Raw genomic sequence first — 19,368 nt, 5'->3', positions numbered from 1 at the left:
TGCCACATTTTCATTTTCTCATTAAATTTGTTCTCTGTTCATCATATTGTAATCGTTTAATCGTAATTGAATTGTTTGAAATAAACACTTGTAAATAGTGTCCCAAAAACCTAAACGGGATCCAACACACAACGATCAGTATTAGTGTCACACTCCAGATGCTGCAGGTTCATCGGTAGTTCTATTTGTGAAACTTGTGTGTGTGTGTGTGTGTGTGTGTGTGTGTGTGTGTGTAGCTGCATCCATATTTTAGTACCATGTGCAATATTTTCAGTGTCTGATTTTGGAGAAATCCAAGAGAATTCAGATTAAGTTACATTTTTTTCTGTTACACAATACTAGGCATTTCGGCTGTTGCTATGCCAACAGGTTGATATAATATCCATACATATGATAGAATAGTCGTATGGATAGTTGTAATCACTGTTGGGAGGGAGCTTGATGTGTCCTTGGTTTAATTCACACAACCACTTGTGACATTTAATTCCAATCTGCCCATGATTTCATGTTTCGTGTGTGTGCACCAGAATTTGGGTTGAATTGTGTTTCAGAATACACATTAAGCACATTTTAACTTTTTATTCCCTGCTAAATGCCATGCTGTAATGGCAGATCTGAATGGCATTTTGGATTAAAATGGATTTTCTAAACTAAAATAAAAATACGTCTCAATTTGCGTGTGCAGGTGCATGCATAAAGGCACTTCTTTTGCAGTAATCAGGAGAATATACACACACAAAGACACACTTGTAGTTCAGAGGACACTTCACACAAGGTTCTTGAATTCAGATGAGCGTGCTATTAAAAAGAACCACATACGCAGGCACACACAATTTGCAATTTAAAGTATGCTTTTGTGCAGTGCCATGTAATCACTCTTTTGATTGGTAGCATTTGTTCACTCCAACCATCCAGCCCTTCATATGACTATTTGTCTGATCTTGTGAATCGAACTAAACTGATAGAGATGAGATGCAGCTGAGCTGAACCTAAGGAGTGACAATATAACATTGGGATATCTGGAAATTTATTAGGTTTGTTGATTTTCAACATCTCTCTGTCTCTTATGATCTGTTGTCATAACTACTATACAGCTTGTTGCTATGCCATCCAGTTTCCGTGGTGATGCCTGAAACAGGATGACCTCGCACTGGATGACCTTCCTTTTCTGACTGTGGGTCCATCATTGTGTGTGTGCTGGTTAGTGAGTTGTGTGTGTTAGGCAGTCTGCATGAGACATTCTGTGTTTGTGCGTCTCTTTAATGTCAGTGAGTGCCTGTATTTGATTGTGTGTTTATGTTGTCAGTGTGTGTGTGTGTGTGTCTAAAGTTGAGTATCTTGTCATGTGTTGGTCTGTTTGACCCTGTCTGTGGTTGCGTTGGTGTGTTTGTGTGTGCAGTATGACTGGTCCCGTGCAGGATTCACACAGGCTGTCTGTGAAAACATGGACAGAGGAGGAGAGTGACCGAGCTGACAGCACATTGAGCAGGTACACACACATACACACACACCTACACACATGCACATTTTCATGATCATGGTGCAGGTACCTGACCTGTGCATACCTAGGATTAGTTCACTTGTTCAGAACAAATCCACACATACGCTGTAACAAATAGCATGCAATTGTGTATATATAGCTTTTATTTTGGGAAAGCATTCATTTAACATTCATTCACAGTTACTGTATCACTGCAAATCTATTCACATAGCACTGTGCAAACTCAAAACAAGAAAATGCGATGCATTTGACTTCCGTTATAAAGTCAAGCTCTTCCATTGTTTTTTTCTTTTCTAACATTAATCTAAGTTTTTAAACAACTGGAACATGGGAAGCTTTTGTATTAGAAACCTCATAGAATAAAAGAAAAAAGAAATAAAATGAATAAGGAGTCAATGGATAGATATCATAGAACAACACAGAAAGCAATATATTTCTCACTCCTTATCACTTTGTTCCATAGTTAGCTAAAGTCTGACCTTAAAGGTTTAATGTACTCAGTCCACTTGGTCCAAATCTGGTAAAACTTCTCTTTCTGAAATTTTTAGGAAAATGACATATTTTCCACTGTATGTGCAATTGTGTAATTATGTAACATGAGCCTCTTGTCTGAATTAAAGCTGTAGTTGGGAACTTCTACAAAAAAAAAAATAAAAAATTAAGAAATGGTTGTATTTGCTGATACTTTCACAATATTGTAGTATTGTGAAAGTATCAGCAAATGTAGTACAGTAAAACACGAGGTAGGTGTCAAAAATCAATCTTGTTCCGCCTCCTTGAAGTGCCTCTATTGGCATTTGCTAGAATTTTAAACATTTTGTCACCTTTTTACATCTGCTGAAACTGTCACTATATTCACACTGACTAAAAACATAAACTATTTGTTTTGACCTAAAAAAGTTCGTGTCCAGGCTGCCTTAACATTTTAAGTTGACTGTATCTGAGAAGACAAGTTGAGGTAATGTTGTATTGATTCAACTTACCATTTCAAATTCAGTCAAATTAAAAATTTAAGGCTAATCTAACACAGCTGTCAGTCAAAAATTCTCTCAGTTTGTAGCACTGTCTGAACAAAACAAATTAAATATGAACATATGTAAATTTCTTTCAGAATTGTAGTTGTCGACCATTTTTTTTACTGTCAGGTGGTAGGAAAACTTCAAGTTTCACTCCATGTAATCTAAGGAAGAGTCTTAGCAGTAACTGTTTTTACTCTCTTTATGTATTTGTGATGTGTGTGTTGGGATTTATGTGTGTTAGAGCACAGTCGATGTGTGATGACACCTCCTCAGAGCTTCAAAGAATGGCGGCCATTGACAGAAGAGATGTGAATTCCCAGAATTCCTTGCGTGGACGGGGTGCCCTGTCCAGGTATGACAGCTGATTAATGAGCTAAAAGTCACAAGTTTACTTTGCATCTTTTAAAATATTCCTCCATAGTCTGTGTGTTCAGATTAGATTTATTTCCAGTGTTTGATAATGTTAATCATTGGAAAAAGGTACATTTTAAGTGCCCGATTTTAATAAGTAAATTTTACATTTGTGTGTTTACGTGTCCTCAGGATAGTTAGGATGGTGGTGACTCTAAGAGAATGGGCGCAGAAGAGTTTGGTCGAGGAGACAGAGCGACCAGATTCTTTTTTGGAACGCTTCAGAGGCCCCGCCAGCACGGACATACAAGCCCCGCCCAGCAGGTTCAGCCACAGCCATAATGGCTCTGATGCAGATAATGAAATCAGACGCTCCAGACGTTCGTAAGACAACAACAAGGACAAAAATACAAAGTGCGTGCACATTAAAACATCAAGTGACATTTCTAAAGATCTTTCTTTCTATTTCTTTTGCACTTCTCTGCCAGGAGGAGGAAGTGTAAAGTCGAGGTCTTGTCGCCATCTGATGATGCATACTACTACTGGCTGATGGTGATTGGTGCAGCTGTTTTTTATAACTGGACCCTACTGGTTGTCAGGTTGGGAACTATTATTGTACCTGTACAACAATGTATACTATTTATTGGTATGTAAAAGGGGTGTCCCTCCATGACAAAATCACACAATTATCAACAGACTGTGCAGTTCCTTCAGTTCTACAAAGCGTTTTAGCACATCAGCTTATCAGTTTGTTCTCCAATCAGCAATTTGTCTCCGTTCTGTCTCAGCTTTGGCCATGACTCCAGGTTTTCCTTGTGTTCCTCTCCCTTTTTCCCCTCATGTTTCCACCTCTCCTGTGTGTCTGCATGTTGTGGGCGTGACTTCCCCTCACCTGGCTCCTGAATCAGTCTACACTTCTGTCTTCAATCATGTCATTACCATGCAGTATAAGAACCTAGGGGCATTATTTACTCATTGGCAGATCATTCCTTCAGACTCAGTGGTAGTTCTTTGCAGCTTTTGATACTGTAGATTTTCCTTGTGTTTTTTGAGCCTGCTTATTGATCATTTTCTCCTGTGCCTCCGATTGTCAGCATCTGCTTCCACACCATCTCACAACCTCCATCTGAACACTACACCCTTCCTTTCCCTGCCATCTCAAGCTTTCCACATTCCACCATTAAACCATTAAACCCACCATCATCATCCAGCCCTCCATGTTTGACTCTGCTTTTGGGTCCTAAAAAACAATAAGCCCATTAATTCATTCCGCTCTTATAAACCTTGATTTCAGCAACACCAAAGCAGCTGTTTTAAGCAAAAAAAGCTCCAAAAAACCCCACTGTACACTACCTGCCCAGCACTAAAGGCAGACAGACAAAGTTAGTGACTAGTTAGTGAACAATGTGAAGCATTTAGTAGCTAAAGAGCCAGATATTCCCACAGGAGCTGGTTAAGATGATAGTGATTCAGTGTATGTGCTTCTGTAGGGCCTGTTTTGATGAGCTCCAGATGAGGAATGTGTTGGTTTGGCTGGTACTGGACTACATCTGTGATGGAGTCTATATCCTGGATATCGCTGTTCGTCTTCACACAGGTACTAAAAAAACTTTAAAGAGACATCCATTACTACATGAAAACATTAAGAAACTGTACATTTGCAATCTGAGAGACACCTACAGTCATTCATTCATGAATTTGTGTTTATGTCTGTGAAGGTTTCTTGGATCAAGGCTTGATGGTGAAAGATGTGCGGCGTCTGAGAGAAACCTATGTACGAACCTTGCAGTGCAAAAGCGACATTTGCTCCATCCTTCCAACTGACCTGCTATACCTGACGGTTGGAATCAACTACACCCCTCTTCTACGATTCAACCGGCTGCTGCGCTTGCCCCGTCTCTTTGAGTGGTTTGAACGAACAGAGACACGAACGGGCTACCCCAACGCTTTCAGAATCTGTAAGCTGGTTCTCTACATCCTGGTGATCATCCATTGGAACGCCTGTGGGTACTACAGCTTCTCCAAGGTACTCGGACTGGGCTCTGATTCTTGGGTTTATCCCAATTCATCAGATCCAGAGTTTGGCTCCCTGACCAGAAGTTACATATACTGTCTGTACTGGTCCACTCTGACCCTGACCACCATTGGAGAGACGCCTCCTCCTGTTAGAGATGAGGAATATCTGTTCCTCATATTTGACTTTCTGGTGAGTCCATAGCAAAGGTGTAACCTTAGCTGTCTTACCTTGAAGGATCCATAAAAGCCATATACTGTTTTTAGAACCTGTTTGCAATGTTTTTATATGTTCTGAATGTTGCTTTGAAAATCTTCATCCTGTGTTCTCATGAAACATTATGGGAACATTTTATAAAAGAACATTCTATAATGTGTCACCTCTCAACATCACCAAAACATCCTTAGAACGTTGCAGTTATAATGTTAAATCTTAGTCACGATTTAACCTTATTGAAACATTATTTGAAAGGATAAACATCTTAAAAATGTTCTTTAACATTAGGTTAAAATGTTTGCTTTAAAACATTATTGCATCTTGTAGGTAACGTTAGACAATGTTGTGAGAACGATCCCTGCTAACTTGGTGGGAACCCTGCAGATCCCAGGTGATCAAAATGGCTAATGTTTGTATTTCCCTCCCAGGTTGGTGTTCTGATTTTTGCCTCTATCGTGGGAAATGTTGGATCCATGATCTCCAATATGAATGCCACGAGAGCCGCCTTTCAGAGCCGCGTAGACTCCCTGAAACACTACATGCAATTTAGGCATGTAAGCAAGGTGCTAGAGCAGCGCGTCATCCGCTGGTTTGACTACCTCTGGACCAATCAGAAGACGATAGATGAACAGGAAGTGCTGAGGAGCCTGCCTAATAAACTGAGGGCAGAGATTGCTATTAATGTTCACCTGGACACACTGAAGAAGGTAAAGACACATTGAATAAGTTTATGTGCACAGTAATAGTCCACTATTGTAGAAATTTGGTATTGTGAATGAATTCTTTTTTGAATGGGGCTTTTTCCAATAACGTGAGATATGCCGATATTTCAGGTTTTTATTTGGGAACATTCTTTAGACATCTAAACAGCGTATTCAGAATGTGTGTTTCAATTGGGGTTTCCCACAGTTTGAGACACACGGCCACTTGCCTGTTTACAGCTAGCTCAGTGTGTTATCATGAATGTATCGTACACAAACCAGCTAGCCAACAGTTTGAAAGGCAGGAGTAGAGCTGCATGCCTAAAAAGAAAAGCCCACATTTACTGTTAAAAGTAGAAAAACACCTAGTTTTATACATTATGCAAGACATGGAAATCAACAGGTTTTTGGATGTGCAAATATTTAAATGCTGACTTTTTCAAAAGGGTGATTAAAGGAATAAAAGAGGGTGAACAAGTCTGCCACAGGTGGAAAACTATGAAACAAATTATTTTTGTTTTAAATCATCATTTTTTATGTAAAAAAGTGAAATTTGCGCAATGGCAGCTTCAGTATTTTCGATTTTACATATTTCAACATGACAACATTTTAAGTCACATTCATCAAAATTTTCATGGCTGGATGTAAATGGGAGTATTAGTGATATTTCAGTAGCCATGTAAACAGTTTAGCAGGAATATTGTCTTTTTTGGAATAAGGGGATTTTTTTGTGTGTTTGAACGTAGTCAATGTGGACAAATTGCATTTTCATCTCTAAGCATCTCTACTTCATTTATGCAAAGTATATGTGTAGAGATTGTCATCAAAAGATCAAAATGTTATTACATGCAAGCTCCTCAAACATTATTTCTGTATGTGTGTGTGTGTGTGTGTGTGTGTGTGTGTGCGTGCGCGCGTGCACGCGCATAGGTGCGTATTTTCCAGGACTGTGAGGCAGGCCTTCTTGTAGAATTGGTATTAAAACTTCGACCTCAGGTTTTCAGTCCTGGAGACTACATCTGTAGAAAGGTAAGTCTTCATCTTACTTTTATGTTATGGATGTATTAAACCTTGAAAGGGGTGTCAGTTTATTCTGATGAAATAATAAAAGTTGGTCACCCAGCACATGCACCGGAAAACCTGCCCCTGCTTTGTACTTTGGTGCCCACAATGGAGATCCACTTGCAAAAACATTACTCCACAGCACTGCTAGTGGTCAAAAAGACAGTTTTGTAATTGATAACTTTACATTTACTGATGTTTCTAGCCTGAGTTACTACAACTATACCAAAAGTAGTGCTAAGTGTAGCACTGCTAACAAAAAAAATGCTTGTTGTTCCTTTTTTACACTAGGCTGCTTGGCTAGTTTTACGTTTCCATGCATTGTACTGTCCTTTCAGACAGCATTTCTGTTAAAAATACTGTCTGTGTTTTTTCCAGGGAGATGTGGGTAAAGAGATGTATATAATTAAAGATGGCCAGCTGGCAGTGGTGGGGGAGGATGGATCCACCCAGTTTGCTGTTCTGACATCAGGAAGCTGCTTCGGAGAAATCAGCATCCTCAACATCAGCGGCAGCAAGATGGGAAACAGACGGACGGCTAACATTCGCAGTCTGGGATACTCGGATCTGTTCTGCCTTTCCAAACAAGACCTGATGGAGGCACTCCAGGAGTTCCCCCACGCCAGGGCCCAGCTGGAGCAGAGGGGGCGGGACATCCTGAGGAAGGAGGGGCTTCTGGAGGAATTAAATGTATCTGCAGGGGAGGAGCTGGAGGAGAAGGTGGAGAGGCTGGAAACCAGTCTGGATCGGCTTCAGGTCAGAACCATTAGTCCACTACTGCAGCTGCTGATGGTGTAATTGCTCTGTTCTAGCCAGCCATTACAATAATGATGATAATTTATGATAATTTTGTTTTTAGACGTGTTTGGCCCGCCTGCAGAGTGAGTTCAACTCCTCCCAGCTTCGACTGAAACAGCGAATCACAACCCTCGAACACAACGTCACCACAGTGGGGACAGGCAGCGGCTTCCTGTCAGACGCCGACGGCAACGAGAGTGTTTCCGGGGGGGACGGTGTGCGCAGTGAAATCAACATCCGCCTCTGAAGGACGTACTATTGAGGACACAGAATCATTATTGTCTAAAAATTCTGAACGTGTTCACTGGTTCTTTAATAGTACTAATACACAAGAAAACACTGTAGACCTCTCATTTTGTTTGATGTTTAGCATATAATATTTGCCACAATTCAATGTAAAGGTTTTAGTATTTCATTTTGAAGCTGTCTTCACGTCTCTTTCATAACTTTTTAAAGTTTAAAGTTTTGAAAGGAGAATAAGCTCATATTCATATACACTGAATTCATTATGAAACTTATAAACTCTATGTGTATAGCTTTATGTATACATTAAATTGTGCCTAAAGTACTTAAAAGTGCACAGATACACAATTTAAAAAAAAACTTATTAAAAAACAAAACAATGTCAGAATGAATCAATTGCTAATACTGAATAACACAGATCTTAATCAGTACACTATGGAGCATTAGTCAGTACAAAAAAAATAGATTAAATTAAATTAAATTGAATTAAAACAACTAAAAACCCCACAGTCCACTTGACTTGTGTCTGAACAGTTGTCTTCAGTTATGTCTTTTTCCACCAGGGGGCCTAAATTCTCCATGAATGCCAGTAATTACTTTGCTGCCAGTAAATCTGAGTATGGCACTTACATGCTTCAAAGCATCTTTATAATCACAACACAAGTCCAGTGGATGTTCGATGTATCTACAGGAATGTTTCATGTTCTTTTAATAAAAGTGTGCTCAAACACTTGTCGTTCCTCATAACTGCTTCAAGATAACAAACAGCAGTCAATTCAGCTGTCCATAAATGTTAAAATTTCAAGTAATTCTTTTCAGCATTTCTTGTCACAGCTTTAGTGTTGTCTATACTTCCAAGGATAATTCTAAGAGAAATGTATTTGAATGGTCACGATTATATATTTTAAGGAATTTACAGACTTATTATGATTTTATGCAGTTTATTTGAGGCCATTTACCTGTAGTTTCTGTAAGATTGTTTTTACTCTTTTTATACTTTTTTATTTATTTATTTTGCTGATTTTCAGGTATTTTTTTTTTTTGACTTTTTAACGAACTTCTTGCTAATTGAATGAAATCAGGCCAATCCGCCCAAGTTTCAGAGGGTTGAGCCAAAATATGGTCTTTTCCTAACTATGATTACAAACATGACCAGATGTTAACCACAGTGTTGTTAAAACGTACAGTTTCAACATATATATTACATAAAATAACAAACAAATGTATCTGTGGTTTGCAGAAACACACATTGCCAATATTTTTATCTGGTGATTATGCTTCTGAACTCACGCACTTAAATTAATAATAAAAATGTGAGAAAAGGACACTTTTGGCCTGACTAGAGATGACGCGTTATAGCCTTATCGAATGCAGATGGAACTGATGAAGAGAAACATCATCAGCAATTTCTTTTTTCTCCTCTTTTTCACTACTTTGCTGACCATATATTGTGAGCATGATAAATGACACACATTACATACTTTTGACACAGCTACTTTATTACCATGACATGCTGTGTTAGTATGTATTTATGTTGATAACCATGTTGTACTGTTCTTATGGGGCTGCTGCATGCCCAGCAGCCATGTCAGCAAGTCACTTGCGACCAAAGTCCAACAGCACGACAAGAAGTTTTCAGGAAGCGACTTCTAAGGAACTCTAGGAAAGTGTGAGTAATCACTGAGTTAAAAAAAAAGGTAGAAACATTACTGTTTGCTTCTGTAGCTTCCTCTGTGCTTCTCTTTCTTTTACTCTCATTTCTTTTTTCAGTCTTCTTTGTTTTTGTCCCACATCTACTTCCCCTTGTACTCTGTGCATGTTTCTTTCCTTGCATCTAGTTTTAATTTTCTGTCTTAGAAGTCTGTCTTAACAATCTTACTTTTTTTTGTCCTTTATCTTTCTGTTTCACATTCATATTTGCAGTCATATGATAGATTTAGAAAGAGAGAAATGTTTCTTTCTGTCCCTAATCGAAGATCTTTGTGAGTTATCTTATCTAAGTGTTTCATTTTGTGTGTGCAAGGTGAACATGTGCAGTATATTGACTGTTGTTGACCGTGTGTATGTGGACATTTCTATGTGTGTGTTCCAGACATGGAGATGAGCTTTGTGTTGCTGTGTGCGATTCTGGTAGCCAGTGTGACACCTGTGTCTGCTGCAGCACAGGTAAGACCTAGGTTAACTGCAATTTATAGTTTTTTTTTTCATCAGTACACATAGACATGCAAACACATGAATTATAAGCAAACAATAAAAAAATAAAAATGAATCCCAAAGAATCAATATGGAGACATTTGGTAAGACTCTTTAAAGAAATTGTTTTTTTTGTCTTTCCTTTTTTTTAAGGTTTAGGGCTTTATTTTAGCTTCATGGTTCTTTAATAGTACTAAAATATCTTTTTAGATATGTAGAAAAAAGATATATTAAATGCCAATTATGTAGAAAAAAAAGATTTGCTTTCAAAATTCCATTACTCATGCTAGTAAAGATAATAGGCTGGATGAAATATTGATCCACCTCAGTTGGAGTGATAATTTATTTAATAGGCCACTATTGCTTGTTATTTGGACTATACACTTGAAAATAAACATTGTGAAGGTCTGCCATTCAAGCTGTAGTTGAGAAACTTTATAAAGTAAAAAAAAAAAAAAATCATTATATTCACACAGCACTAAAGAAGTATTCTCAAAAACATATTTCAGTGTACTGTTTAGCTGTAAAATGAGAAATTTGGTCTGGTTGGTGGGTAGTACTTGGCACTTCAGTTGACTGTTCCTCATTTCACAGCTAACCAGTACACTAAAATATGTTTCTGAAAGCATTTCGGGAAAAAAATAGACATTGCAGTAACAGAGTCTTGATTGATATTTGATCATTGCTGCCTGGTTTGACAGTTTGACCATAGTTCACAAGCGGTGATTGACATGATTGACAGCTACGTTAGAGACTCCTCGGCTCTGATTGGTTGTTTTTGGTACATTGTGGTAAAACAAATGCCATTAGAAGCAGTAAAAAAAGGAGGAAGAATGTGATTTTTTTCCAGAGATTACGTCGTGTACTTCTTCCAGAATATAGTACATTTACAGAACATTTTAGCAAATATGACACAAGATTGTTTTAGCATTAAATTAAAAAACTCAAGCAAAAATCAGTAATAGTTATCTGCAACCCATGAATCAGGTTTAGACAATTAAAAATAATCAAAACATGATAACGCTGGATTTTGACTTTCATGCAAAACGACTTCCTCATGGGGTTATTCAGCGTAGCACGTGCTCAGATTTCACTGGAAGCATGAGTAGTGTCAAAAACGTTTCCCAAAGAAGCAGCACCTGTTTCTAGTTTTAATCAGGCAGATGACTAATACTCAGTCCAGTTTTTGTGGTTCCCCCTCCTAAATGATGTTCCCTTTCCACATCTTTTCATTTTATGAATCCTATATATATCTCTGTATGTTCTATTCCCTAGGTTTTTCTTTCACATGATTCTTTTTCATTCTGTGGTCATAGTATTATTATTACTGTGGTTTTCATCTTTGACTTTCATACCATTTGTTGCTCGTTAATAATTATGCATGTTTATATACAGTAGGTTGGATATACTGTAAGGCAAGGCAAGGCAAGGCAAGTTTATTTGTATAGCACGTTTCAGCAACAAGGCAATTCAAGGTGCTTCACACAGAACATTGAAATACAACAACAGGGGGAAAGGAAACACATTTAAAACATTACAAAAGAAGCATGTAAAAGGTGATTAAAAACAGCAAGTGGGAAAACAACAGATAAAACCCAAAAATATATAAACACATATATTGAAATAAGAGTTGCAGTGCAGAGTTTCGAAGTAAAATATAAAATTTAAAAAGTAAAAAGCCTTTTAGTCAAAGGCAGCAGTGAACAGGTGAGTCTTTAACCTTGACTTAAAAGAGCTCAGACTCTCAGCAGACCTGATATTTTCTGGTAGTTTGTTCCAGATATACGGAGCATAGAAACTGAATGCTGATTCTCCATGTTTAGTTCTGACTTTTGGAACACAGAGCAGACCTGCACCAGATGACCTGAGTGGTCTTGATGGTTCATACTGGACTAGAAGGTCTTTGATGTATTTTGGGCCTAAACCATTCAGTGCTTTATATGCTAGCAAGAGAATTTTAAAGTCTATTCTCTGAGAGACAGGGAGCCAGTGTAGAGACCTCAGAACTGGAGTGATGTGGTCCGCTCTCTTGGTCTTAGTAAGGACTCGAGCAGCAGCGTTCTGGATCAGCTGAATTGTCTGATTTTAGGCAGACCAGAGAAGATACTGTTACAGTAGTCAACTCGACTAAAGATAAATGCATGGACAAGTTTTTCAAGGTCCTGCTGCGACATCAGACCTTTAATCCTAGAAATATTCTTGAGGTGATAGTAAGCTGGCTTTGTAATTGTTTGTATGTGTTTTTTAAAATTCAGGTCTGAATCCATGACAAATGTAGACACATGTAGATATGATCATATAAAAACGTGACGTACTGTATCAGCATATGTGTATTTTAGTCAGGTATCATAGAAAGCCTCCTACTGGCCACCCACCAGCGTCCCTGGCTCTGGGGTGTCTATGTCTTCACTGTTGGACTCCCCATCATTCTCTTCATCAGCTTCATGTGGCCTGACATGGTAAAGTATGCCTGTGTATGCACATGTGTGTGTTATTATCCAGCATTAGAAAGGTAAAAAGTTTAATGTGCGAGTGTGGTTTGATCCTCTTGACAAATAATGCAGCTTTACTGTAAGAAGTGTGTATATGTGTTTTATTGTAGAGGTTTGGGCCCCCTGATGAACAGTATTACTATAAGAAATCTGATGATGCTCAGCCAGATGATCCTGTGTTCTCACAGTGGACAGAGGTGGATATTAAAGGTAGTGTTTTATATTTAGATTATCACACGTAACAGTAGTAGAGGGGCTTCATCATTTGTTGTAGTACTTGAAATGTAGGTGATATTTTCTTCTCTTTCCAGGAAAAGCTGACAGAGTAGCAACAAGGAGGAGAGACACTCATGGTGTCCAGAGGAAGTCTGACTTAGACCTGAAGGTGAGATTCATCATAAAACGTTGAGCTGATAATTACCTATGATGTTATTATCATGTGATAATGTTCATTTTGAAAGTTAAAAAATCCCGTTTTAAAATATTGCTGTATTAGAGGCTAAGAATACCTGCATCCGTCAATCAAACTTTTGACACCTGAGCAAATCTGATTTATTTTAAAAACACAAGGAGAAAAGCAATGATATTAATGAGTTTAACTTAATGTTTAAAGCTAATTCATCTGGATGGCTTCCTTTGCCAACATATATGAGCATATTTTTGATAACACTAACCACACAATTAACAAAGATAAATTGAGTACATTTATGTGTGTGTGTGTATGTTTGTCTAGGATCACTGATCACTGTAATGACCTCAGAAAAGGAAAGGACCACCAACATGCATGAGGATGCCGAACAAGTCATACTGATGGATATACAGTGTTGGAGGACCAACAAATATTAAAATGCATTATTTTACAAGTGGTATTATAAGTATACTCATCTGTTTATAAGTTTTTTTTTAAATTTTCTTATTCAATGTATTATTTTCAGTGCACAAATACTACCAACAAGTAGAAAATATGTTCTACCTCTGCTTCTATATTACATTTGGAGTTGGAATAAATGATTTGGATTCAGATTTGAGCAACGAAGATTGAATAACACAAAACATTGTCTGTCAGTTGGTTGTGAATAATACTTGTTACCACCTGTTGAAACAAGATGGGGATATATAGAGATATTTTTTTATCTCTAGACTTTCGAAATGTTATTGGATCTAATGGCTCAAAATCTGATAGTAAAACGAGTCATTTCACAGGGCTGTGATGGTTTAAAAAAAAGTATCCCCTAATTTACAGATTTTGCTTTCCCTATAGTATAGAGCTATTGGAAAAAAAGTATTTTTGGGCCTGTATTAATCGTACAGACATGGGAGAGCTATCAGTCTTCTTTCCTGGCTCTCGGCAATAACAAGATGAGGCATTCTTCCCAGAACGATCACCTTCTTTGTCTTTATTTCTATGATGGAATACATTTCCTCTTCATTTTGAATTCTTGAAATCAGCCACATTATTTACTCCTTTGAGATAAAAATGTGTCTTTCAGCTCTGCCCCTTCCTGCCTTGTTCAGAGCTGACCTTCAGCGGCATTTAGCTGCTCGCAACATTTACTTGAAAACGGCATAATACTGCTCATCAACAAAATGACTACTTGAGTCTTTTGATGACACTCAGAGCTGGATAAATGGAGCAGCCAAATCAAAGAGCTGGCAGGAGGAGAACAGAGGAGAGAAAAAAGAGAAGACAGATGGCAGATCACAGGCAAAAGGAGAGCAAGATTTGGGGATAATAAGCAACAGCTGATTTTTATGTTCCATTGCATAAGAGATCTTCTCGGAAAGTGTGTCTACGTTTGGCAAAAGTACATCTGTTTTGGACACTCCCTGCAGATTTTATGTAGTTTATAACTGTAGAGAATCAGGTATTTAGTCAGTTTCTCCTTTGCCTCAGACACAACTTTGTTCAGATCCAGGTAACATATCTAACATGTTCTCAGTCAAAATCTACCCCAATTCGACTTAACTCAGAGAAGTAGATCTTCTTTATTTTTTATTATTTATTTTATCTTTGTGCTATTGAAAAAAGAAGAGGATGGAAGGCTCACTGCTGCTCACAGGACTGATGGTCATCACAGCTTGCTCTCAATCTCTTCATGTAAGTACTCCGAAAAGAAAGAGTCGGGATGCTTTGCTGATTTACATCTACATCTTGAAAGACCTCACTTCCTTTATGGGTTTCAGTTAAAAAAATGTATTCGTTTCAAAGTTGCAGGACCTATTTGAGTGAAAGTGAAAAACAGAATGATATTGACTTTTCACACTTTCTAACATAACATCCAAGCTCAGTTTCTATTTAAATATTCATCCTGTTTTAAAAGCACCAGGAATACTTCATCATATCCTTACAATGGTAGATGTGATATTTTTGTGTTTGCAAGTTTGTATTTCTGTACCCGGAAAACTTTAAAATGCAAACAATGAACCTTGACTGGTTGGTGTCTCTTTAAAGAAATAATAAACACAAAGGAATACACTTAGTTGCTTTTTTTGTTGGGAGGTAGAAAATAAGATTAATACCACTTTCATAACTGCACACTAAATATAAAGCTAGGGCCAGCAGCTGGTTAACATGGATGGACTGAAGGGCCCGTGGCACAGACTCAGGGGCCAAAAGAGACACAAAATTACTTTGTAGAGGCACATAACAACCACAAAGTCAATAGCCCCTTTTACGCTGCCTATTTAAGGTGGAAATATGGCGCCGTTATCTTGCTTTGCTGTTCTGCACAAAAGGTAGGACTGCAGAATGAGGGGACAGAGTTGTCTCGCCTTTAAGCCGGTATTGGAGGTACCAATAGAGGTAGACCTATGTGGGAAAATAGAGTAGAAAATCAAAATAGAATGCTGTATGTTGTTTGTTTGTGTTGACACTGTAAGAAAGCCACTGCTCCCAGCAAATAAATTGTTCGACGCAAAACCCCCTTAACACTTTCGAGTTTACACATTTGGTTTTCATACAGACAAAACAACTAACTGCTCTTTTACATCAGTGTTAAGGAATGACTATAATTGATGATCCTCCAAACTTTAGCAATCCGAATGTGTGTGTAGGCACCAGACAGTTGCCGTGAGGAGGTGGCTCGTCTGCAGGAACAGGAGAAGCTTCTGAAGAGCCAGCTTCAAGATCGAGAACTCCACCTACGTAGACTAACACAGATGGACCAATCTGCCAACAAGGACGCAGCTAGTCCTGACCAGAGCCAGGACACCCAGTACGCAGGTCAGAGCCATGGTGGCCACAAGACTGAAAAAATAACATTTGAAAGCTTAACATGTCTTGTTTCAGGTCTCATATTGCAGAAACAGGAACCAGATGATGTACCAAAGACAGAGTGTGTATCTGTGTGTGTGTGTGTGTGTGTGTGTGTGTGTGTGTGTGTGTGTGTGTGTGTGTGTGTGTGTGTCAGACTGCTCCCAGCCCTTCAGTTCTGGCTACAAATCCAGTGGTTTCTACACAATCAAACCTCAAGGCAGTCCTGGCCCAGTCAGAGTCTACTGTGATATGAGTGGTGAAGGCGGTTGGATTGTCATTCAGAGACGGATCAATGGAACGGAGAGGTTTAACAGGTGTGTCTGTGACGTCTCGTAACTGCTAATGGCAATGCATCTATCTAATGCATATCTATCTATCTATCTATCTATCTATCTATCTATCTATCTATCTATCTATCTATCTATCTATCTATCTGTCTGTCTGTCAGGTCATGGGCAGAGTATAAGGATGGTTTTGGAGAGATGGATGCAGAGTTCTGGCTTGGCAATGACAACCTGCATTACATCACTACACAAGGTAAACCCCGCTGCTTTTACTATATGTTGTATCAAAGCTATATTAATAGATAATCAGATACTGACAATTAATGAAATGACTATGTAATGTAAAAGGTGATGCTTTAAGTGACAAACCCGCAGAGAATTATCATCCAACTCTGCAGATCTATGGAACAATTAAGCGTCTTTGAATTAATTGTTTTGGTTTTCCGACCCGCAGTTTCACTGTTTTGCTTCACTCCTTTGTTTGTCTGCTAAAGGGAGTTATTCTCTGAGGATTCACCTGGAAGACTTTGATGGCCACCAGTGCTATGCCGAGTACAAGAACTTCAAAGTGGCCAATGAGCAGGTGTTGATGCTGACTGACCAATAAAATGAAATAAAGAAAATCTGAATATTAGACTGAATTTTTGAAAGAGTAAAAATTTGTGCATTTAATCATCTTTTATTAATGTGTTAATTTAAGGTAGTTTCCCTCTTTTTCTCTCATGGCTTCAAGGAATCGTCATCAGTTTTGGAAAATTATTTGCTTTTCTGTCGAGTGTTAGATGAGCAGACAATTATCTTAGCTTAGTATAAAGACTAGAAAACTGACGTGAAGAAATCGACCTAACATCTCTAAAATTAATTAATTAACAAGTTACACTTTTCCCCCCTAATCCTTTCAAAAAACAATGTTTAAAAGACATTGTTGTTTTCTGAAGAAAGAGCCCATACTCTTTCGCAACCAGTCCTCCTGGAACTCCGCAAGAAAATGTCAAACTATTCTTTTCATTTCTATGCAAGTTCACCAGCTTTCTTCACATCTCTCTGCAGGATCACTACCGACTTACCTTTGGATCCTATGTAGGTACAGCTGGAGATGCTCTGTCTGGAAACTATGAGTTTGGTGTGTCGTGGTGGGCCAGTCACCAGAATATTGAATTCAGCACTTACGACAAGGACAACGATAAGTATTCAGGAAACTGTGCCCAGGAAGACAAAGGAGGCTGGTGGTTCAACAGGTATGAGTTTTGTGACACTAGTGCCCTTTAAAAATGTGCCTGCTTGACCTCTGGTATTGCTACTTACAAATTTTTCAAGAGCCGCTCTTCAAAACAACTTCACACCGGACACTGTGCTTCATTTGCTCCTGAGTCATACAACTGCCATGGCATAGTTGCATCACTTAGCAAAGCTAGAGTATATTCATCATTTGCAAATGTTTAGCTTAATGGGACCAGGCTATTTCCAGGAAAAAATGAGTTAATTCCAAAAGTTACATTGCTAATGCTTGAAATATTTGCTACAATTTAACATCTCTGGTACCCCTGAACTCTCTTTCCTCATCTGTTGTTGAATATACTGTAGCAAGTGACTGAAATTAAGCTGTACCCAGCATAACATTCAGCAGTGTAATAATAAATACCCCCCCCCCCTTAATACACTATTGAGTGTGTTCTTCTGGCAGTAGTAAAACACTACTAATAATAAATATGTCCATTAAATCTCAAAAACTGGCACTCAACACTGCACTTCCTCGGGTCCTCAGTTATACACCTGCAAGGCGTGAAATTGATCAGATGGACAGCTGTCAAGAAAACAGAAGGACAGATATACAGATAGACAGAGACTCCTCTCATTTTAGATACATAATGCAAGATGATCAGTCACTGGCTGCAGTAAAAAAAAGCTAAATATTCCTCCCTTTCTATCCTGTCCAGGTGTCACTCAGCCCATCTTAATGGCCTGTACTACCCCAATGGGCACTACAAAGCATTCACAGATGATGGCATAGTTTGGTACACTTGGAGAGGATGGTGGTACTCTCTGAAGACAAGCATCATGATGCTGCGACCCACTGACTTCAAAATTGATCCAATTTATGACCCCAATGCTGTTCAGCACAAACCACCTTCCTAGATCAGATATCTTCTTGGTTCAGCGATTTTTGTCAGCTTGACAAACATGCTTTAAATGATGTGAAGTCATATTTCATACACAACAAAACATAATTATAGTTTTAACCTCTCAAATCCTCAAAAGTTGTTTGCATATTTAGCACTAATCAACTCCTTTATATGTAGAACCCTGCAGAAGGAAGTGTGCATCTACTGCTATTGCACCACTGAGCTATTTTTAAAATTTGAGCGCAAAATCATGAACTGGAAAAATAAGTCGTTATCCATTTTTATCTCTCTGGTTTTGGAAATGAATATGGAAAAACAAGTCATTTTTAAAAAAAATTATGGTTTCATTTTGAAAAATGAATGAACAAATGGTGCACTGGTCTTGTGAGGTCACGAGCTTAAGCCCCTCATTGAGTAGATATACTTTTCCTTCTGTGTGGTGATACAGTCGGTGGGTGTAGTTAAGAAGAAAGACAATAGTTTCTGTGTGAAAAAAGTCTATGGATTATCTTGACTAACTGGGTCATGATTTCTGAAAAGAGACACTGCTGTTGAATTTTTCAAATGTATTTTTTTGCACTTTGAGCACCAAAAGCCAAGTGCCATCTGGTTCCATTATATTGGAGAGAATGCTGACATATAGGCAATATCTCCAGCACTTGGGAACTCACACCAAAACAATCTAGACTGATAAATAGCTCTACAGTTAAGAGAAAAATGTTGATTTAAGGGTGAGCTGTGCCTTAACAATACATCAGCAACTTTAAAGACTTTAGTATCTTATATAGCAACATACTTGTGAGAGCCCTTTCAAAACTGTTTGCCTGATTTAAAGACACAAATGTTGAAAGGGGAAGTATTTTGCACACACAACTGCCTGTTTTTAGTTTAGTGGAGAAAAGGGAAATCTGATGACAGTGTGTGCCAGACACAGACACATTGAACTGAAGGCAGTGAAAGGAACCATTATCATGTCATTGAAAATGGCTGTAACAAGAACTGGGAGTGTTCTTTTTATACAATGATATATGACAAAGTACAGCTGAGCTCAGCAGGCTATTGGGAGTTTTTTTTCCCAAATGTTATGAATATTAACATAAATTGCTTATATATCA

At 38.3% G+C, this 19,368-nt stretch overlaps 2 protein-coding genes across 2 annotated transcripts; both read left to right on the top strand.

Annotated features, from left to right (window-relative positions):
• Nucleotides 1–1,385: 1,385 nt before the first annotated feature.
• On the top strand, nucleotides 1,386–7,909 carry LOC121948248 (cyclic nucleotide-gated cation channel-like). Its single transcript, XM_042493593.1, has 10 exons — nucleotides 1,386–1,489; nucleotides 2,762–2,872; nucleotides 3,064–3,255; nucleotides 3,360–3,470; nucleotides 4,362–4,468; nucleotides 4,590–5,077; nucleotides 5,530–5,808; nucleotides 6,733–6,831; nucleotides 7,243–7,620; nucleotides 7,724–7,909. Exons 1-10 carry the CDS (start codon nucleotides 1,401–1,403, stop codon nucleotides 7,907–7,909), a joined length of 2,040 nt encoding a protein of 679 aa, XP_042349527.1. The 5' UTR covers nucleotides 1,386–1,400.
• A 6,560-nt stretch (nucleotides 7,910–14,469) lies between these two features.
• Nucleotides 14,470–18,628, top strand: LOC121948122 (fibrinogen-like protein 1). Its single transcript, XM_042493397.1, has 8 exons — nucleotides 14,470–14,506; nucleotides 14,620–14,688; nucleotides 15,645–15,813; nucleotides 16,001–16,160; nucleotides 16,295–16,383; nucleotides 16,625–16,713; nucleotides 17,181–17,368; nucleotides 18,068–18,628. The coding sequence occupies exons 2-8, from the start codon at nucleotides 14,626–14,628 to the stop codon at nucleotides 18,264–18,266; spliced, it is 957 nt and encodes a 318-aa protein (XP_042349331.1). The 5' UTR covers nucleotides 14,470–14,506; nucleotides 14,620–14,625; the 3' UTR covers nucleotides 18,267–18,628.
• The last annotated feature ends 740 nt before the right edge of the window (nucleotides 18,629–19,368 follow it).

The sequence above is a fragment of the Plectropomus leopardus genome, chromosome 9 (assembly GCF_008729295.1).
Source record: "Plectropomus leopardus isolate mb chromosome 9, YSFRI_Pleo_2.0, whole genome shotgun sequence".
In the NCBI taxonomy this organism is placed as follows: Eukaryota; Metazoa; Chordata; class Actinopteri; order Perciformes; family Serranidae; genus Plectropomus; species Plectropomus leopardus.
The sequence above is the reverse complement of the archived record's forward strand: the minus strand, read 5'-3'. Positions and strand labels throughout refer to the sequence as shown.